General features: G+C 35.3%; 1 protein-coding gene across 3 annotated transcripts; it reads left to right on the top strand.

The window, feature by feature from the left end:
* Positions 1-337: 337 nt before the first annotated feature.
* On the top strand, positions 338-22,455 carry LOC133516095 (protein toll-like). Of its 3 annotated transcripts, none has more exons than XM_061848824.1 (9): positions 339-1,153; positions 2,169-2,979; positions 4,359-4,531; positions 10,280-10,416; positions 12,373-12,531; positions 13,444-13,645; positions 14,074-14,300; positions 15,867-16,031; positions 16,357-22,455. In XM_061848824.1, the coding sequence occupies exons 2-9, from the start codon at positions 2,192-2,194 to the stop codon at positions 17,266-17,268; spliced, it is 2,763 nt and encodes a 920-aa protein (XP_061704808.1). In that variant the 5' UTR covers positions 339-1,153; positions 2,169-2,191; the 3' UTR covers positions 17,269-22,455. The 3 variants fall into 3 exon arrangements, with proteins under 3 accessions (XP_061704806.1, XP_061704808.1, XP_061704805.1); XM_061848821.1 differs by having other exon boundaries at positions 339-1,442; XM_061848822.1 differs by lacking the exon at positions 12,373-12,531 and having other exon boundaries at positions 338-1,442.
* Positions 22,456-23,186: the final 731 nt, after the last annotated feature.

Raw genomic sequence — 23,186 nt, 5'->3', positions numbered from 1 at the left:
AATATTTTGTAAGTAATTAAATACCCAAACAAACTTACCCTAAACATTACAATCTTCTGAATGATTCGGAACTACGGTAGCCGTTTAAGAGGGAAGAATAGCTTTTCGAATCTTATTTATTTAATAACGGTATCTTATTTATTTAGTAACGGTTATTCTTCTAGGAAATTCCATTTCGGGAGAAAACGTTTTCCACTAACTAAATCTTAACAAATCACTTTGATTTTGATGTCGATCGCTTCAGCATAATATATTCTAGGGTTATAGGTTTAGCTTTTTCGAAAAAATAAAATATTTTTGATTGAGAATTACAAAAAAAGAAAAAACCTATATAACTACTTTTTTATTGTGTTAATAACATACTAAAAATCATGGAAAATGGAAAATATTTAGAAGTGGAAAAACGTATCTTTTTGTATGGACGATCACGTGGTATACTTAACCCTCATAAGAAGTAACTCTTACGGTAGATGTTGCTTGGCGGATTGCGCCTAAGGCCTATATGAAGAAAATGATGGAAATTCTTATTAGACGGTGAATGCTGTCATGGGGTAAATCTCGGTAGCTCAGTTGTTAGAGCAAAGGCTGGAAGTTAGTATCCCGGAGTCGTGAAAACGGTGTATTTTTTTTTAACTTAAAACCTTTATTTGTAAACTCATTCATTTTATTAAGGAACTAGTGACCCGCCCCGGCTACGCACGGTTTACAAAAAACCCCTAACCAATTGCATACCTAAACCTTTCTCTAGAATCACTCTATTGATAGGTGAAAACCGTATGAAAATCCGTTAAGTAGTTTTTGAGTTTATTGCGAACATACATACGTACAAACAGACCGACGCGGCGGGGGCTTGGTATTTTTATAAGGTGTTGATAGTGATGTGAATCTTACCAGAATAAATCATGTGTCAAAGAATGTGGAATCTTTAATGTAAGTATTTAAACTTCATAGTCTTCTTTCATTTTAGTAATGTAACTAGTATGCCCAAGTATCAAATTCCTTTGACTCTTGTAAGGTGCGCTCCGGCTTAACCCGATTGGTGACATTGACATTATAATCAGTATTATTGCAAGATCTGTAGGGGCTAGTCGCTGCCGCTCTGTTAAGTGAAACCGCAAACAAACTATAATCAACGCGACTTCAACAGGAAAACGTGCAATTTTATTATATATATTTCTATACAACTATAATTATTACTATAATGTGACACTATAAATGTGATTATTATCGATGCCATGTTTGATCTGTGTGCATCGCGATGAAAAACTTATGGAACAAGCTGCTAGTCCAGGTAGTGGTGCTAGTATACTTGGCAAGAACGTCTGAATCGGAGACTGTGCTGATGCACCCAAAGTGCAAGACTACCGCCAACTGCCGAGAACGCCCAAATCAATCTGGGACAACATTTTATTACTATGTCAAAGGATCAAGAGGACATAACGGTAAGGAGGGTCCAGTATTCTCACCGAACGGATTTGTTGGGATGCACCTGGATGTAGCAAACAGCCCGGCCGGCTAGACTCAGGCCAAGATAAGTTGGCAGCGATTTTGACAGCCTAGACAGTGCAGGTGTTATTTTAACTTAGTTTACAGCTTCAAGGGACTGTAGAACTGAGTAGGTATATGATTTTAATTTCAACTCTAATACCTCCAGGCGTTCCCGAGACAAAGGGTCTTAACATACAGACGGAGCACAAAGTGATCCTATAAAGGGACCATTTTTAGGGCGCCATAGTCAACTAGCCATGTCCGTCTGTCTGTCTGTCCGTATGCCCGTCCGCGGCTTTGCTCCGTAATCGTTAGGCTGGTACGAATATATAAATAATTTACGCCAACTAAGTAAAATAAAAACTAAAAAAAAAATTCTTTTTAGGTGGCTCCCCTACACGAAAAGTGGGGTAGATGTTTTTTCGCTTCAACCCTAAAGTGTGGGGTGTCGTTGGATAGGTCTTTCAAAACGGATATGGGTCTATAATATATGGGATAACAACCAATTTTTTAGTTTTTGTAATAGTCTATTTTGACTTACGGGTAACTACGAAACCCTGCACTGAGTATGGTCAGACATGCTCTTGGTCGTTTTTTTTTCCTTTTGAGGTACGGAACCCTAAAATAACAAATTATATAAATAAGTAGTTTGGTAGTTTAATTTTTTTTCCATACCCCAGCCGAGCAGCAAGTAAAAGTGGAAATGAAGAAAAATGCATTGTCGTTATGTTGCAACTGCCGTCCTGGTGATCACGAGCTGGCGATCGACGATCCTGCTTTGCCGGCAATGCCGCGGCCCACAGACATAAAAACCTTAGAAATTGTCGGTTGTTTAGTTCCAAACGTATCGTACAACGATGCAATAGGAGCACTTAACATAAAATTTTCATGTAACGATTGTGTTCTAACATTGTCTGACTTACCTGCGGAACCACGCCTAGAAGGCTACCATCTGAAAGGATTGGTAATAAATAAGCTTACAATAACTGCTTTATCCGAAAAACCAGCCACGCGCCCTAAGAAGGATTTCCTAAATGGATTGAAAGAATTGAAAAATCTAGAGCTTGAAGGCGTGGAACTTGAGGAGGAGATTCAAACACTTCTACCAAAATCACTTGAAACACTATTGCTGTTTAACACCCACCTGCTGCTGCCGCCCGTAAATGCAACGGAAACGCAATACAATCAAAGTCACTGGCTGCAGCGGCTGCCAACTTTGAAGTATCTTAGACTAGTCGAAAAAAACACAAGGGTACTGAAAAGACCTGTGGTACTGCCACCACTGGCCTCTTTTCCCAAACTAACTACCTTGTTATTGAAGGATATTCTGCTAGCACCAATGCCTGATAATGTAAACTGGCTGAAAGACTCGCATCTGCAAAATCTCATAATTATGGATTGTGGACTAGAAAAGCTACCGCATGATTTCTTCAAAGGTGCCAATATAACTAGAATTTACCTTAAGAACACAACATTGGGATCATTGCCAGAGTAAGTACCTATCTATAAAATCCTGACAAATAAATTAAATGTATGTCCTTAAAACTTCGTTTGCACTACTACAGTTAACTTGAGTAGTCGAAACGTACCCCTGCTTGCCCATGTTTCGTTGGCCGGTGGAAAGACTCTTCGTGAACTTAGCCCCCGAATTCTCGGAATTAGCTTATGGTTGTGAATAATTTAGTTTTATAGCTTCTTATTTCTCATTGTCACCCGACTCAAGGTATGCAAATTTTCAGCCCAATCGGAAATCGGGAAGTGGGTCAAATTTAGCTTCCAAGATTTGACCCATACTAATAGGACAAGTTAAATAAAAGCTTGTAAAAAGGAGGTAGGTCCTCAATTTGTTTCTATGTTTTTTTACGTCTGTTACTCCGTCATCTCTCGACCTATTTTGAAAATTCTTTTTTGATTGAAAGTATATTAACATACAGATTAGTTCCATTTTGATAATGGGATTTATGACAAATCTTAAAGGCATTATATATAATGATTTTTGTAATTTCATCAACATATCAAGCATTTACATCAAAAAAAGGTGACATTTCATGAAGTGGAACTGCCGATGATGCCCAGAACGGAACTCTTAAATGACGCATAGTTCACGTTTGGCGATGTGTCATTTTGGTTGTGTTTGTTGAGCAAGTTAGGTTTTTAAGCCTCATTTTTATTAAGCTTGAGTCCGAATGATGGGATCCGTGAGGAAACGAGGGAACTCCTTAGATCTCTTATGTCTTAAATTACATACGGTAATATCTGTATTTTCATCAACAAATCAAGCATTTACAATTAAAAAGTGATATTTGATGAAGTGGAATTACTGATGATAATCAGGACGGAACTCAACGACGCATAGTTGACGTTTGGAGAGTTGTTCTCTTCGTTATGTTGGCTAAGCAAGCTAGGTTTTCAAGCCACATTTTTGTCAAGCTTGAATTTTGATGATGGATTCTATAAGGAATTGAGGGAACTCCTGAACTTTTTATAAGCATAGGTACTTATAGCAATTTTCTGTCCAGAAATCAATAATTTTGAGCACTATTTAAATTAGGTGAAATGAAACTGCTCATGAAGACCACGGACCACCACACAGAACTCCTCTACGACAAAAGATTTTTGAAAGGCTAATTATAATTGTTATGAGATGCAATATCGTTGTAAATAACTAAATGGCATTTCAAACTATTTTGAAAAGTCATTAATTTTCTATATAAGATGACCTATTATTAAAACAGTTATTATTATAAATTAAGGCCATTTCGGAAGACATTCACTATTAGATGCAAGCGACTGGTCTGGTAGAGAGTAGTATCATAACCAACCAATAATATTTTTTCAATAATCTTAATTCAGCTTCTGTAATCTTTCAGTGACGTGTTTGCTCCTCTAGAAACAAGTTTACATGAATTAGACCTTTCACACAACCAGCTGAAAGGACGAGACCTGGTGCGCGCCGTACAGTCGCTGAACCAGCTTAAGATTCTGAAGGTCAACAACAACCCTCTGGGCTCGCTGTGTGGATCTGGCCAGTATTATTATAAGGGTAAGTAACTTAAAAATAAGAATTATGCTTAAAAGTAGACAATAAAAACAGACTGCATGGAAATCACTATATAGTAATCTGATTTCCATGAACTTGTACGATAAACTTGTGACAAGTTAGACCGAATTCTGATAAATTATAATCGCTTTATTCTTTGTTTCTGTAAATATCGCCGTGTGCCTGCTACACTGCCACATCTCAAAAAACCGTTTTTTCGAGAAATCGCGTCTCAAAGTTGTGAGAGTATAGTTCAGGGTGTTTAATAGGATCTTACTCCTTTAGTTTTAGGTCTATGAATTTAAAATTTAGCTTTTTTTACTCGGAATGATATAACCCTCCTTATGACCACGCCACTTTTTAAAAGAAAATGTATATTTTTAAGACACAAGGCCCGAAAGACAGGTATTTAGAGTTGTGGCCGTATTGCGGAAACGTTTTTAAAAGATTTTGGGATGCGGCCAAATTTAAACACAAAATTATTGGATAAAGGTTACCATGCAAATATAAATAAAAACACCAAAATAGTTAAAATCCCTTTATTTTATCAACTTTGATAGGAACAAGATCACTGTACGCGATAACATGTGTAACTATAGTTTGTCAAAGGGCTATCTCATTTCAAACATAGACAGAGGGAGTCATACTATCTTTGTCTTACACTAGTACTAGCATCCAAAAGAAAAGGATGAGTATAGTTTTTATTGTTCTTATTTACTGACAAATTGGTTTGACCAACTATAGCTTATAATCAGCAACATTATACCATGGCATTACCAAATAATATTAATTGTTTAAAGGTTCTTTATAAAATTTGAACAAATAAAACTTCTTTAAGAACATTGCAGGCAATTTATTTATTATAATGTATTCAGTAAGTTAATTCTTACAAGTAGATAACTTCTTATAAGTAATCAGTTCAAGAAATAACGAATATCACAATGTATTTCAACTTAACAGTAATAAAAAATGCGTTGTTATAGAAAATATTTCTCTAAAGAATTTTAGTATTTTATGGTTTTATTTTTTTATCATAGTTTTTTTTGTGTAATTTGACATTTAGAGACAGTATACATCTCTAATAAAGTATTTATTATTTCATAGATTCGATATTTGTAATTGTTTTTTTTTTTTAATTTATTGTTTGTAAAAATGGACATGTAAAAGTGCCCCTGTGGCCTATTTGCTGAATAAATGTTTGATATTTGATATTTGATATTTTGTTTTCGTTACTTTAGTAGAATCAACGTATGTAATAATCAGTCTTCTTTAAGTAGACTTACAAAATACAAAGGTAGTAAATTGCTGTATATTTTCCTTTTAAAGGCCAATACACAATACACATGAATAACGTAACTACTGGACACTAAACTTAATCATAGGTAATCAGTTCAAGAAATAACGAATATCACAATGTATCACAACTTAGCACTAATAAAAAAAGCGTTGTAATACAAAATATTTTTTATTCGTTACTTTAGTAGAATCAACGTATGTAATAATCAGTCTGTAATAGTTCATCAATGCATTGTGTATATTGCGAGTGACTTTCGGAAAAATTAAAATCGCTTATAGTTGGTGGTGAATCTTGTAGGGCTCGAGCAGCGTCCAATAATAGTCTTCCACGTCCTTTGAACATGTCTTTCATTAGGTCATAATCAAGACCGGAAAAACTTCTGTGTTCTGGTGAATCCTTCGCTTTTGACAAAGGTGTCACACGAGAGAGACTGTCCGACCGAGGTGGCATTACGTGTGTTAGCAGATCTACTCGTAGTCCTCGAAATTTTAGATCTAAAACAAGCAAACATATAAAACATAGCTATATCTAGTTTCTATCATTCTTCATAAAAGCATTTTAATTGAAATAAATTGAATAGCTAGGACACACACCGAAAAAAACATTAAACACAGTCATTACCACGAAAATGCCTTTACCATTATCAAATAAGTAAATAGTAAATGTAAACATATCAAAGTAACGACTTTCCAAGTGATTTAATTTTTGGCGCCAAAGTCCACAAAATAAAAGCAGTTATTATAATATTTAACAAAATTCCAATATTATGACACCATCCCGAATACAACCATCCCGACCACAGTTAGTAATTTACCTCACACAATAAAATCGGTTGCATATTACTGACAGTAAAGCGTGCTATAGAATTAGACACACCATAATATTATATACAATAAACTATTAGTTAAATACATACACACTCTTCGAAAACATGCTCAATGCTTATCTTTCTTCAGACGGGTAAAAATATGAATTAGGTTCACGACCCTCACTGATGAGCCATATTGAAACGCACTTGTAAGAAAACAAAGTTGAGATTTGCTTAATCATTTTGTTGCGTTGTGGTAGTTTCGGTAGCGAGCTGGTAATTTTGTAATAATAAGTGTAATACTTACTGCTTTGACACAACCAATTGCCGTTTGTTTCTTTTATATTTATAGTGATTCATCGTAACTATCACTAAACTAATTATTATTTTCTAGGACGCAACTCAAAAGCTTCATTTAATACGTGTGCTATATAGCCACAACTCAAAAGGGCCGTCAGGTTCACGTGCGAACGCCGCGGGAGCAGGCAAGTGGCTGTATTGCAGGGAATCTTCTGACAATTTATGGTCAAATCCATAAGGCCACTTGTGAGAAAAAGGCTCTTAAAGACCTTTTCTGCTATGGCTCTCGAAAGAAGGTCGTAAATTGAACAATTTTGAATACGAATCTGCAATAATCCAGAAAATTAAAAATTTTGAATTGTGGCCGTATAGCAGGCACACGGCGATATGTCAGTCATCACGGCCATCGTAGCCCCAGTGGCTCTCTATTCGTCAATCAACGGCGTAACGTTAAACACATTTTAAGCAAATTTGTTAATGTAGATAAATGTAGAACAGGAGCGGTATTCGACATGCTAAAAGTGACGTTTCGTGTTGATTTCCATTTGATGTGGGAAATATTGTGACTTGTCGAATTGCTACCAACACCATCTGTCAGTGAACAATATCCACAATAGAGGCGGGGCGTTGTACCGGAATAGTTTTTGGAACAGGTTTTTTGTAATAGACTTCTTTTTACTTTTTACTTTTAGCTTGTCGAGTATTTAAAAGTACGGACTTTGATTTCTGAAATAAAACAAATATGAAACTTTCATCACCTCGTACCTCCTTTCTTTTCTTACCGTTACTTTAAACAAAATAAAATTTTGTCAACAGACGGTCGTCTGGGTGTTTGTTTTATCTAAAAATAATGTAATAATATATAATAAAAAATATGTCAATAGATTCATAGCCTTCACTTAAAACGTCACGATATTTCCGATCCCTACCGAAATAATAAGACGCCTAAGCACGGCAAATACGTAAACTGCCTATTGGGGGTCGTACTCGTAAAACTCGTATTTTAGACGTACTCTTGGTACCAGTAACAGAGACGTACTTTACTACTGAGTTAACATTTTATTTACAATAACAATATACATAATGGACTCGTATACAGAGGATTACTATAACTAGCTTATATCTAAAATAGGCCCTTGAGGCATTTTGTACCAAGGATGCTGGCGGCACTTCCTCGTTGTATCGTACTAGTACATACGTTGTGCGAGGAAGCCGCCCCCTCTAAAGTCACCAGTTACGTCAACCAGACGCTTCGCGATTTCTGCAAAAAACTTGCGCGCGCTGGGACCCCATAGATCTAGAGTTTCAACACCAAATGGTACGAAATGGTACTCTCTACCGAGGCTCTTATTAGGGTTCCGTAGCCAAATGGCAAAAAACGTAACCCTTATAGATTCGCCATGTCAGTCTGTCTGTCCGATTATGTCACTTGAGAGATGTCATATGAGATTTAAGAACTAAATTGTTATTTATTGAAGAGTGTTAATATACGTTAACACTCTTCAATAAATAACAATTTTGTTCTGAGTTAATGAGAGGCAATTTGTAATAATATATGTAGCTATCAATTTTGTTTTTAATAAGTAAGTAATTAGTTTAAGGAGGGAAGGTATTTACTTTAAAAATATGGGACTTAATTTCTATCGATGTTCTAGATAACTTACGACCTTTTATTAAGGGTTTTTAAAGAAAACTGAAAAATTGTTCAACCGATCATGTTAAAAGTATTTTTTATACAGTTGCTCAAAAAGTGCTGTTTTATGTAGCTGTTTAGCGTGCGGAAAGTTGGATTTCGCGAACTAGTGCTATTTACTTTTCCACGTATTCCAATTCATGACTGCTTATTGATGAGTGTTAATGTTAGTTTCCTTTAAAAGTCGTAAACAACATATCTTATGTTAATGTTAATGTAAAAATAATAAATTTAAGCATATTTTACATATTATTACTTACCTCTTCATCATTATAACACGTTTATTTTTTAATATTGAATATTGAAAAACCATTCTTAATAAGTTGTCTGAATGGAACGGAATAGCTGCCGAAACGCCTGTCAAAGCAGAGGTATTTTTTCTCACCGCAAGAATGTTTTAAGTTTCCAAAGGTAACATTCGATATTGTTTTCATACAATTTAAATATACGATACACAAATAATCGTAAATAACGATACTTAGGTAATAATAGTATAATATTTTATATTTACAATTGTTTCAGACTTATAGTACATGCATAAAAAAAGTACTTGTTGTTTTTCTTATTTTTTCGCAACTATATTAAAAAACGTCGTTCGCTACACGTGCGGAAATGTACTAGTACTCTATTCTACGGCTAATCTCCTGATTTTTTTTGAACTTTGCCTTAAAATAGCATAACAATATTTTTATTCTTAAGTCCGACTCACGCTTGACTGCAGATTTCTAATAGGTTTTCCTGTTATATTTAGGTAAAGAATTACTTTGAGTATTTTTTTCTTAATTTTAGCCCCAGTAGTTTCGATTTTTGTCTATTTTCTTGAATAACTTCTAAATTACTTATTTTAAAATTAAAAAAATATATATTTCAGCCCTTTCATTCGGTATTATTTAAACCGATTTAGTTTGCAGTACTTTGTTATATAATTATCTCATTTACCCCCCAAATGTCCCCCCTATGTTTAAAATTATTATTTTTAAGTTCAAATAAAACTAAACTAAACATTAAAATAATCGTAAAGTTTCATGTTACTGCATTGCTAAGCCAAAAATGGCTTGTTTAAAGCCAGAATTCGGACTAATGCACTATTTAGGTATGTTATAATATTGTACATATTATGTTACATTAATGTTATCCTAATGATATCCTTTATAAAATATATTCATGGTTATTATGGCATGGCTAGTGCTACAGCCGCTGAACAAGATAACTTTTAAATATAAGTAGTACCTTCATGTAGATCTTATAATTTTTTTACCTACCTTTTTCCTTCACTTAATATTAATAGCTCAAACTAAGGCATAATCAATGTTTAAATGTATTAAATTTTCTATTTGGTTGGTGGTTTGGTGGCTGACTATTTATGTAGGTAGGTAGTATGTTTTTGTTGATAATTAGGTGAATATGTTACTTTCCTTAACTCTAATTTAGTAGGTATGTTCAATGTATTGTGAATTTATTTAACCACGTAACTACAAAAGTTTTGCTCTTTGATTCGTTGTTAAACGCTGGAAGTCTGTATTGAAAGATAAAATGGTAATAACTAAATGAGACCGTTGACTAAAGGTACAAAAATATTAAAGTTCGTCGATCCTGTCATACTTCATCAGTACAAAAGTTTCTAATTAATGATTTGTATTGTTTTTACTTCAGTTGAATCCGGGTTGCCAAAGAATCTGCGACGCTTGGAACTGCGCAACACTAATGCGACGCGCATTTGCAGTGATTGGACCGAGAATGAATATCTCACTGAAATATTTCTGGACAAGAATAACATCAAATTTTTATGGGTAAGTAAACAGAAAATCGTAGATACGGCCCGATTCGAAGAATGATTAAGACACGTTTAAGATCTTGAGATCTTTAAAAGATCGATACCTAACTAAACGACATTTTAAAATTGACGTTTATTTCGATTCCACCGTGATCCCCGTAAGATCTATCTACGATATTTCTAACATCAAAGTGACATTGGTTGCCCAAATCGAGCTGCTTCTGTCAATTATACGATATACAAACGATATCTAAATGAGAACTTATCTAAACCAGAACTTCTCGTTATCGTATCTCATTCTTCGAATCGGGCCGTTAGACACGATAGGAGAAAATAATGAGCCTTGAATAAATATACTAGTTTTAGCTATTTTATTCACTAACGCGTATTAAATAGAGTAAAAAGTATAAACAACTGTTCACTTGGTGAGTTGTGTAAACTAGTTTTAAACGGAGGAAATAGAAAACACAACAAGAGACGTTAGTGGCAGGTTATTTAATATATTTATAGATGATTGTAGTAGGGGTATACTTACATACTTCATGATTGTGATGATAAAGCAATAACATAATTATAAATATATACATTTTATGGGACATTCTTACACAAATCGACCAAGCCCCATAGTTAAGCTCATTAAGATTATAGATAAATTCTTAAAATAATTGTTAAAATGTTTTATTTACAATAATATTTTACCGTGTTACTATAACTAGCTTAGATCTAAAATAGGCTTTTGAAGCATTGTACCAAGGATACTGGCGGCATTTCCTCGTTGTTGCGAGGAAGCCGCCAGCTCTTCGGTCACCAGTTACGTCAACCAGACGCTTCGCGATTTCTGCAAAAACCTTGTGCGTGCTAGGACCCCATGGATCTAGAGTCTTAACTCTAAATAGTACAAAATACTTAAATACATAGAAAACATCCATAGCTCAGGAACAAATATGTGTGACACACAAATAAATGCAGTTACCAGGATTTGAACCCTTGACCTCCTCCTCTCAATAGTATAGTATAAATACTCTATATTTGATAAATAATTATAAGTCGATTACTGTTTATTTAAATGACTAATTTATTTGTTCGTTCGTATAAGTTTGACGTTATTTATTGATCTTTGTCAATGGCGAATACGCCATTATCAACGATGCTCCTATAGAAATACAACTCTGCGCTACGCAGTACGGCGTCCCCTTCGACAAATTAAAGATCCAGGTTTCATAGATAACGTTACAATTAATTCAATTTACAATTAATGAGATAAATTTCATCCACACGTTAATTTCTCGTAAATTATTTATTATTTGCACTTGCACAGGTTTTAATATTTTAGATCACTTTTAAGGCACTCTATATTTATTTATACTATACTATTTCTAGTGTTTTTATTAGTATTTAACTCTTAAAAACATTTTGGTGGAAACTACTGGGAAAAAAATCTCACCTTTTACCAGTGGTAATTATAAGTACTAGTCGCTCCTACTCAATGACTCGCGAAGGTCCAAAAGTGGAAGGTCCAGTGATATTGGGCTCAAAATATATAGCAAAATTCCTAATGACATTAAACTTACAGAAAGCGATTCAATATACGCACGAATATTTCATTATTTAGGAACTGTAAACTTTGACCTGTATATTTTTATCTAGAATTTTATATAGGTAACTAGCATAATTTCAAATGTATCTGTGTGACCTGTAAAGTATTTTTTTGCCAATAAAGAAACTGAACTGAACTGAACTGAAGGTGTCTACCTACGCAATTTTTTTTTATTTTATACCATGACGGTGGCAAACAAGTATACGGCCCGCCTGATGGTAAGCAGTCACCGTAGCCTATGGACGCCTGCAACACCAGAGGCATTACATGCGCGTTGCCGACCCTTAAAATTATCACATTAGAATTAAGAATTACAGATTACCGACTGATTGGCTGCAGTAAATTAATGTTAATTAATCTTTATGTTTATTACAGTACAGTAATTTGAAAATGAAACGTGCTGAAAATAAGCCAGTAATTCTTAGTATGAAAAATAATGGCAATAACAACAACCCATTGAAAATTTTCATCAACAAAAGCGACTTCAACGAATGTCGAAACGAAAGTTTATCTCAAAATGGTGGAACTCGTAAGGTAAAGCAACAATATTTTTAGACTAAGAATTAAGTAAAAGAGCCTACTGAACAGAATTCGATTTTATGTTAATACAGCCTATTACCGGGTGGAATGTTGTATTAAAAAACAAATAACATATTATTTAAAATAACATTTTATTTATAATTTTATTATGCATATTTCAAGTTGTATAAGTATTAAAATTCTATACAAAAACAAACGTCAACACCAAAAGTTACTTAAGGTAGTTTCTAGATTTGTTTTATTAAAAATAAATGACATTGATAATGACTATTCTGTACCCAAAGGGTGACAATCAGAACATAGTCATAACTAAGTAACTGCTTTGGCTCAGCAATCCAAAAAGAATCTTGGCCTCCGAAACGACAGAACGCCACCTGTTCCGATCCAGCGCGGTTTCTTGCCATGAATTGGCATTCAGCCGACGACGCAGGTCCGCCTCCATGACATCACACCAGCGGTACCTGGGGCGCCCGATCGGTCGACGGCCGGTTGGTCGCCCCAAGTACGCTTCCTTGACTGCGCGATCCTCCCCCATTCTGAATAGGTGACCAAGCCAGCGAAGTCTGTGGGATTTAGTTACGCCGATGATATTGGGCTCAGCCACCAACTCCTCGATCTCGGCATTTTTCCGGATCCTCCAGGAGCCGTCGTCACTTCGGACAGGTCCCAGGATCTTCCTGAGCACTTTTCTTTCCGCTATCAGGAGCTGACTTTCCTCTTACAAGTCAACATTAATAAATAGCATCAAATTACTATACAGTAAAATAAACAATTGAGTTACATCACAGTAAAATAACATTAAAATTTTCAATTGATACAAAGTCAAGTCACAAATTCATTGAAATTATTAATTAAACATCAAGATGCCGGTGGTTTTCTCTTTTAACTTTTAATTTTCCGTTTCAGCGCGTACAAGTCAAACTAATATTGAACTCGTTGGCATGCGACTGTAATGCGTACTGGCTTCGGGAGTTGCTGCGCAGTTGCTCGTTATTTACGCCAGAGGAGCCTAATCGTGTAAATTGCACGACGCCATCTGGAGTAGCAGTGCTACTTGCCCACGACCGTGGACGCTTGACTTGCTCGTACAATGGTCCCTGCCCTAAAGGTATTAATAAGTTTAGCTTTAATATGCCTTACAATACTGTATGATAGGTTTATCACAAAATGTTCGTAGTACATGATCAAGTCTAGTCAAATCAGAATAAATAAAATATTATATTATGTGAAAGACACGTAAATTGATCGTATTAGACATACCTATATTTATAACGATTTTTAAAATTATATCCATAACGTGTATGAAGTTTAATTTTGAATTAAATGTCCTGTTGACTTGCATAAATTTATTAATAAATCTTGTCCATAAATCATAATGGCAAAAATAGTATTATAAGTGATGACTGCAAGGTTGTAAAAAAAAAAAAACAATTTGTAGGCTATTAGACGGCGACGTGCTGCTTTTGATTTGAGCATTAGATTTGGATTAGCTGTAAGGGATAATTTACTAAATAATCTATTGTATGTTCTTTGCAGGATGTTCGTGCGCAAAACGGCAGCCCGACAATGCTACGGTGGTGCGGTGTGCGGGTCCGCTGCCGCTGGTTCCAAGCTGGCCGCCGGCTGCACCTGGCTACCCGGTAGCGCTGCACGTTGCGCCCGGGACGCTGGCTGCCGTGCCGCGCCTCAATCTCCTAGAACTGCATGCCCCTAATAACAAAATAACCAACATTGATAAAGAGGACATACCTGATACCTTGCGTGTTAGTAACAAATTATATCTGTAACCACTTGACTCAACGCCCAGATTCTTTACTATGCGAATGATTGTGAAATTTGACAGTTCCTCGTATTGCACTGCGTATATGGTAGGTAGGTACATGCTACCATATACGCACCCCTTACATACAAATATGTTAGCATGGATGCCAAGCTAATAGCTTTGCTGACTGTATGTATCTACTTGTACTTAGTCTACAGTAAATGCGGGTTGGCCTGCTTTGTATTACCTATTTAAGATTTTCTCTTAGTTTGACCGGTCTGGCCTAGTAAGCAGTGACCCTGCCTATGAAGCCGATGGTCCCGGGTTCAAATCCTGGTAAGGGCATTTATTCGTGTGATGAGCACGGATATTTGTTCCTGAGTCATGGGTGTTTTCTATGTATTTAAGTATTTATAAATATTTGTATATTATATATATCGTTGTCTAAGTACCCCCAACACAAGCCTTATTGAGCTTACCGTGGGACTTAGTCAATTTGTGTAATAATGTTCTATAATATTTATTTATTATTATTTATCATTTTTTTTTATCTTAGTTAAGATCAGTTCTCTTGTCTTACCAAGAACCGTTCAGGGACCGGATATGAGCATCCAACCCTTTCTTGTATTAGTCAAGTCTTGACTTTGATATATTTTGACTGAAGAGTTACGCAGCCCTCCCTACCCCATCATCTGAGTACTTTTACTCCGTCATAGAAGATTACTGTAGTACCTACACTAGACCCTACTCATAGTGTTGTGTTCCTGCCGGTGAGTAAGGTTGCCAGAGCTCAACGAGGGGGAGGGGGGTTTAGGGTCGGCAACGCGCATGTAACTCCTCTGGAGTTGCAGGCGAACATAGGCTACGGAAACTGCTTACCATCAGGCGGCCCGTATGCTTGTTTGCCACCGACGTAGTATGAAAAAAAAGTCATAGACTTTATCAATATTAACATATATTATTAGTCTGTGCACTACATTTTTAGGGTTCCGTACCTCAAAAGGAAAAAAACGTTACCTTTATAGGATCACTCGTGCGTCTATCTGTCCGTCTGTCCGTCTGTCACAGCCTATTTGCTCCGAAACTACTGGACCAATGTGGTACATATATGTGAATCTGTGACCCAAAGCCGCACATGTAACTTAAATAAATGAATCTCAAATATAGGGGCCTCTTTAGAGGGGTAAACGAGAAAATTAAAAAGCGGCCAAGTGCGAGTCGGACTCGCCCACCAAAAATTGGTTTGAACGAGATCTAGTAAGTAGTTTTTTTAATACGTCATAAATGGTACGGAACCCTTCATGGGCGAGTCCGACTCGCACTTGGCCGCTTTTATCATTCTTGCTTACAAGGCATGGCATTTCATTCAGGCGTAGCGATATACCTAAATATTGTTTACATTACCTTTATGTATGAATGTCCTAAAATATTTTAATTATTTATTATTTATTACCTATGTTACTCGTTTCGTTGAATGTATTTTAATGTACCGCGAATCAATGATTATCCATTGAGCTTAATTATATTTCATACCATGTAAAAAAAATATACTTATATTAAAACGCAGATCCTCGACGTGCGCAACAACAGCATCGCGCACATCACATCGAGCGCAGCCGAGAAACTCCTGAGCCTCAGTAAAAATGTCGACTACAAGGTGTTGCTCGGCGGCAACCCGCTTGCCTGTGAGTGCGAAGACGAATACGCGATTGCGACGCTTCAACGTGCTAAGGTATATCTCAAGCCGAGCCAACACCAAAGAATAGATAATAGTAAATATCTAATTTACTGCCAATACTGCCAAAACGAAAGATTATACGCAATAGGGAATATAGAGGGATAACTTACTTTTAGTAGTTATTGTGACCCAAATATTTTGACTTTCTGCTTATTTAAAATTTTCCTTAAGTTTTGCTTATTTTTTCTAATTATTAGGAGTGTGTATTTATACACTTGAGTTATAGTTTCTAGAGTAGCTTTGAATAATTAGGTACTTATTCTCGCTTCCTTCATTGCGTTACATTTGTAGCTGTACTTGTTTGTTCTTTTACTTGCAGATAACGGATTGGAATACGACCCAGTGTGTTGACCGTTACTATGTTATCGATAAGAGGAAACTATGTAATGATGAAATGCTTCCGACATTGCTGGGAGTCATAGGCGCTTTGTTTATTCTGACATTAGCAGCACTATCTTTTCTCTGTTTACGGCCGCGCATTAATCAGTTCCTCTTTAACCATGGTATGTGCTTAAAATATGTACTGAACGTTAAAGATGACGCTGAGGATCCTATAAAAACACACGACGTGTTCATATCGTATTCTCATAAAGATTTGGAGTTCGCCAAAAAATTGATTGAAAAACTTGAGAGCTACGGCAACACTACCATAGAACACTGCCGTGATTGGCTTCCAGGAGAATCAGTAATTCAGCAGATTACTGACTCCGTAATGAGCGCAAGGCGAACTCTGCTGCTTGTGTCCGATAACTATGCTGAATCTAAGTGGGCTTTAGAAGAATTCCATGCCGCTCATGCACATGCTATGGAGCACGGCTCAGCTCGAGTGATAGTAGTACTATGTGATTTACAATCGGTTAAGAAATTACCGGAAGAACTTCAACTTTATCTTAAACATAACACGTACCTTGACTGGAGCGATCGTTACTTCTGGGATAAGCTGTGTCGAGTCATGCCCCAGCCACGGGTTGTCCCGCCGCCTGTTATAGAGCAATCATTACATGATAAAGCAGTTCGACCTTCTGTTAAAGGGCAAGAAATTATTGCCGCTCCTGCCTTGTTGTTATCACGGTTATCTTTGGATAAAGACCTGCCACTATCTAAGCTGGTACTAGTCGCACCCGTACAGAAATCTCACGATGGCCCGCATGAGTCGTCAGAGGAGGCTTCGCCAGTTACCCCAGTGGTAACAGAGCCCCCACCACTTGGTATCAATCACAGACATCGGTAGTGTCAATATATTATATTAACTCTTCCGTAGAATATTCAATAGGGCTTACCAGCGACTCAGCTTGTTAGCAAAACCATTCCCCAACTTAGGTAATTATTATCTCGGAACGATAGAAAGTAATTAGTAACATTTAGTTTCCATTATGATTATATAAAATTTTAAAGTAAATTTCGTAAGGCATTAAGTAGTTAATTTGTAGATAAGACTTACCTATAAACCGACGGAGTTGGAGCGTACCTGACTGAAGTCTCATCTCTCCTGGCGACCTTAGGCATACTCGTATCTATCTTTAAATGCCTTTGATTTGAATACCTATGTGTTAAGGTTAACTCTAGCTTCGATTATCATAATTTATAGATTAGTTTCTAGATAATTCCTTTCTTTCTTTAAACAGGTATGCCATTCAAAATGAGCAGCCTAAGATATCGATTCTATGGTTAAAATCTCAATTTAACTTATTGTTGTAATATAACAAGTGCGAGCAAGATGCCATAAATGATTTTGCGCAAACGATCGTTTCATATCAAGGTCTGGTTTTGACACAGATTGCATACATATATTAATATCTGAATAAAAAGAGAGAGTAAAAATTCAGGACTTGGCGTTCCAATTAGCAGAACAGCGAAGCAACGCTGCGAGTGTGATGGGGACTTTTGGACAAGGCATGTCACAGGACGGGCTTTAGTTAGGTTAGTTAAATAATTTTAAGTTTGTGTTTGTATAGTGGTGCTTTTTTTTTTCTTGTAATAGTAGAGTTTTATTTAAGTTGTTTTTGTAATGATTGCTATTGATTATGTGTGATTTAATTTGTTCTAATTAAATGCCTATTCACTTTAGAAATTAATTTAAAAACATTGACATTAAAATTAGCAGAATGTTTAAAGTGCCCAATTCTACTGCAGTCCTTACATATAGGAATGTGAATAACTGAGATATTTACGATGTTTTCGACACCCACGACGATTTTTGAGCAGGTCAAGAGTTATCTATAAAACTACAATAGCTTGGCTGTTAGGTTTACTACTACTGTGTAGGTACAGAACATGAGATGCGAGATTTATGTGGTCATTGTTCTCTTTACACGGGTAAAAGTTATCATTTAAGTAATTAAAGTAATTGATTAATCAAATGAGATGTTTATGTGGGGTTTTGTCTTATTACCTAGTTCATGAGGATTTCCCTTAATCATTATCTCCGAGTAACAATAGTTCGTGGAAACAATAGTAATTTTCTAAATTAGCGTCATGGGATTTGTGGGTTTAATGATAATGATAGCAAGCGTTGGGGTAATAAGATCTTTCCTCGTTGTTTTTATTACAAAGTTTCAAAATTAATTGTTAATACCCGGGCAATAAAATATAATGCGTAATAAAAATAAGTTTAGTAGGGTCTTTGTCATGAATGTTCCATTTATTTTTATCGGAGTAGGCATAACTTGCGCCGGCGAGGTGTTATCATACGACCCTAGTATGCGAAATAACCAACGGTTCGGTCACAAGGACACGAATCCGCGCGCTACGGCGGTGTGCAAATGAGACATCGATATAAATATGTATAGCGCTGTCTCGCTCATACAGCGGATCCGCGTCCGAGTCACCGAAGCATAAGGCAGTTGTCCATGCGGCGACTAAAAAACAACTGGTGGCGTTAGACCATTTTCTGTAAACTCCTTTTACTCCTATTCACAATTAGAAAGACTAATTTAAGTTTCCGAGCGTATGATTATGTTTAAATAAGTTGCATTTATAAATCGTTGATGATAGGATAGGATCGTTGATGGCCTTCGAAGAAAAAAACGCGCTCATCACTAATCGTTGCCGATCGGACACCTGCCTAAACCACCGACAGATCTCAAAAGAGGTTATTAACCAATAGCCCTCATTACAAGCCGTCGTCCAAAACACGTAACTCAATTATTTGAAGTATTTGTTTGGACGACCGGTCTGGCCTAGTGGGTAGCGACCCTGCCTATGAAGCCGATGGTCTCAGCTTCAAATCCTGGTAAGGGCATTTATTCGTGTGATGAGCATAGATATTTGTTCCTGAGCCATGGATGTTTTCTATGTATTTAATAATACTATAAATATGTTTATTTTATAATATATCGTTTTCTGAATACCCGCAACACAAGCTTTATTGAGCTTACCGTAGGACTTAGTCAATTTGTGTAATAATGTCCTATAATATTTATTTATTTATTTATTTGTGTGTTTCTATTAATAATGATGGTATCATCGTCCTGTCCACACTGTTACCTGACAATACAGCTTCTTAATATACTTAATAATTATCTCATTGTCAATACATAAAAGTCTACCTGGTCAATTGGTCAGTTAAGAAGTGTTACTATTAGCAAAGATACATTGATTGAGAATGTATGATGCGTAAAATCGAAGACAATTTCGTGCTTCGAATTTGACAGGTAAACCAGATGACGCTGTACAGTAGGGTTAAGATGGTCGGCTCTTTGTCACTTGTCACCATGACTGTCACTTTCTAACAAGTATGTCAGCGCAAAAGTGACGGGCATAGTGAAAAGTGATAAAAATGGAACCATGCTGCTACCGCAGCTCCATACATTCCGCGGAAACGTAACTCTGATTGTCAAAAGTTGACATTTGACAGTTCAGTGACCACAAAACATACAACGCATTACAGCGCCATCTGTTTTGTATGTAAAAATAGGGAGCACGTTTTGTTTTTAGACCTGACCTCTCTATTACAATAATTTATCTTTGCTATTAATACTAAAATTAATACAACTAAAATTTTAAGGACAATTCCTTTTTATGCATATTCGGCCCAGTAAGTTTAGCTTAGATTATCCTAATAATAATAGTACAATGTAGTCGTCACGTAAGAAAAGATTTATTTTTATTTTATAGTTCAACACAAATCGTTGTGATACTTATATGCGATATCACTATTGGGGGGCGATTTTTGAATTTCGAGCGCTCGATTTCGTCACTCAAAAATCTGTAGAAAACGGCGACATGATATTTTTGAAGTAGAAGCGATAGAAATTGGGAATCCAGTGGAATTTACCACTCGTTTTCTATTCTATTAGTAGAATTTAAATGCCTAGTAGTGGAGATATTATTAAAGGGAGAACACGAAATCGATAGATCGAAATCCAAAAATCGGCCCCCTGGTCTCGCTCAAAAACTGAGTGAAAAAAACCTTTGTGCATCACGATGTTTGTACGTTACTCATTGTTAATGTTGTCCTTCGATAAATCCACATTTCAATAACCTTAGTTTGTTGACTAAATTATTTTTCAAGGACCAGCTTTCGGAACCATACATAAGAATTGGGACGATGTAACATTTAACTATTCGTCACCCCAGTTTTATTTATTTAAGTATTTATATATTTTACTTTATTTAGTTATATATTTATTATATATATATCTATTTATCATGTTAATATGTAGGTGTATTTATTTACTTGTAAAAAACCCTGTCAGCAAAAATGATGTTCATGTTTACATGATAATAAATGATTGTCACAATTTGATTTTAATGTCAATGTGTTTAGCGTACTCACTGTCTGCATAATACTAGTAGGTATTTTACAATATTTGTTGTGGTTTATCATAAAAAGTACCTCTAAGATTTTTTAAAATTAGATTTATACTTTAATGTACGTAGTATAAGCTTTAAATATTCTTCTAAAGTGCCATTGCCGAATTAGCAATCTTGTGAGAGTGTTCATGTTTTGTTTCATTTAGCGTCTTTACTCGTAGCCCTTCAATTCACGTTTATTTCTGTTCTAAGGTAATTTTTTCATTCCCTTGTAATTGTGGTTTTGTTTCATTCCTCTTGTCGATCTTTCAATTCCCTGATAGCTAAAATGTAAATTGATATAATTATGTAATAAATGGACCAAAAGTTATACCTACTCGTTTGATGGGCTTATTAACATCCATATTTTATTAAAACTTGGCCAATTTTTGTATACAAATAAAAATAATTTCTGGTACCCAGTACAATATAATAATACATTTTATTGTAGGGTCATTCTTAGTTAAGAGGTAATTGCTTGTATAGTAAATGCGGCACGACATAAATGTCTTGATCTAATTATAATTTATTTTTAATTGTTTAATTTTTTTTTAAAACAACTCTTCTATATATACCTGCAAGGTCACCAGTCATATTTTTAATTTTTTTACTGAAAGGCTGTACTTTTTCTATGTAATTACAGAGAGTAGTCTCTCCCCTGGGCTATAACCGCGCTATAACCCCTGATCTCTTAAAAAACAAGAAAAAAATGAGAATTTGACCAGCCACCGTACAGATTCGAGCAAATTAAAATGTAATGATTCGTTTAAACCAGTATTTATATCTCCAGTGAATATTTTTGAAAATTATGTGTCAGAGGAAAAACGCCAGGGGAGAGAATTTTCATGTGACAACTGATATAATTGTAAAATTATTTATTGTAAATAAATAAAAAAGTATTATTATAATCTATGCGTACATTATTTTAAAAATATAAATAAAACAAAGAATTAAAATAAATCATTTTCAAATAAAACTGACCAGGGTAGATACCATTTTTAGTGAACAGTATCGATAATTACAGATGTCTTAAGCAAAATGACTGGCAATCAGAGCAAAAAGATGATCATTGCTGGATTGGCTGTTAGTTTATAGTCAAATGCATCGCGATTATGATTAAAATTGGCATATTATAAATCATAATTACAATATTTTAAGAAAAAGGAATTTGTATGTTTGAAGCGCCATTGTAAAAAAACTAAATTGATTAATGGATTTAAATTAACTGCCCATGAAGTAAATGCAATCGATTAAGGGATACTAACTTTTTTTTTAAAACAAAAGTATGAATATGTATCATAGACATCGTTAATACCTCTTAACTGAGAATCATCCTATACCAAATTGCAGTTACAAACCTTTATGTTAATTTGTCATTTGATCATTTCATTTCCTAAGTGTTGGTTTTTAGTTTTTTTCTTATAAAGCTATATTTAATTTTTTGGAGAACGGTTTTCTAATTATCAAGAAATCTAATATAAATATAAATACGGTAGGTAGACGGTTATATGAAAAATGGCCTTCTGTTCAGTGTTTGTTCTCTTAAACCTAAATGAACAATTTATGATATAGGTATAAGTTTTATTGTACCTAGGTATGCAAATCTAATAAACGATTCTTTTGACTTATTGTTTTACTGTACACTTATTTCAATGTTTAGAGAGCACTTCGTCGCAAAGGAGACCATCCAATAATAAATAACAACAATTTATGGTAGGTACGTTATTTTTTTATGCCCATTGCATAATAGACACTGGGCCGATGTTATCCCATCTAATATAAGGGACGCGACGCAGCTATGCAGGCGAGATAACAAAACGATTGATTCTAATACAATAACAACTATGTTCCATAATTGGCCTATGTATCTGTTAGCCCAATGTCTATATTAGGCATACGAATTCCAAAGGCCTTAAATTTTTAGTATTACAAAGAACTCGGCAGATTTGAGTTGAGGATTATTATTGGGCTCTTTATTCGGTTTAAAAATAAAATAGTTTCAACTACCTTAGCGCGAACATCATTTACTATTATGTATTACTAATCATTTATTTACCTACATGAAAGTTTTACAGCGATGTTGATAGCCCAGACGATGCTAGTGTTATTTTAAACGTCAAACTTCTTTGGGATTATGACGTTCAAATAACAGTTGCACCGTCTGAGCTATCAAAATCGCTGCCAACTTAGTTTAGTCTAACTCTACCTGACTTAAAACCTCTTACTTACTGCTGCGGAATTCTTACAAATTATAAATAAACGAACTAGGTTATATTCATCGTTACATTTATGAAATCATTTTATCTCCCCCTGTCTTGGCGAAGCAGTCAAGATACTTGTGAACTTGACACGCAC

This window comes from Cydia pomonella, chromosome 3, assembly GCF_033807575.1.
Source record: "Cydia pomonella isolate Wapato2018A chromosome 3, ilCydPomo1, whole genome shotgun sequence".
Taxonomy (NCBI): Eukaryota; Metazoa; Arthropoda; class Insecta; order Lepidoptera; family Tortricidae; genus Cydia; species Cydia pomonella.
Note: the sequence above shows the minus strand (reverse complement) of the source record. Positions and strands in the feature narration are given on the sequence as shown.

What these genes read in the sequence shown, in the direction of transcription:
- LOC133516095 (XM_061848821.1), top strand. Translation starts at nt 1,259, where the DNA reads ATGAAAAACTTATGGAACAAGCTGCTAGTCCAGGTAGTGGTGCTAGTA. An exon ending in TGGCCAGTATTATTATAAGG is followed by an intron (nt 4,532 to 10,279) that starts GTAAGTAACTTA and finishes TTTTTACTTCAG; the next exon opens with TTGAATCCGGGTTGCCAAAG. An exon ending in ATAACATCAAATTTTTATGG is followed by an intron (nt 10,417 to 12,372) that starts GTAAGTAAACAG and finishes TGTTTATTACAG; the next exon opens with TACAGTAATTTGAAAATGAA.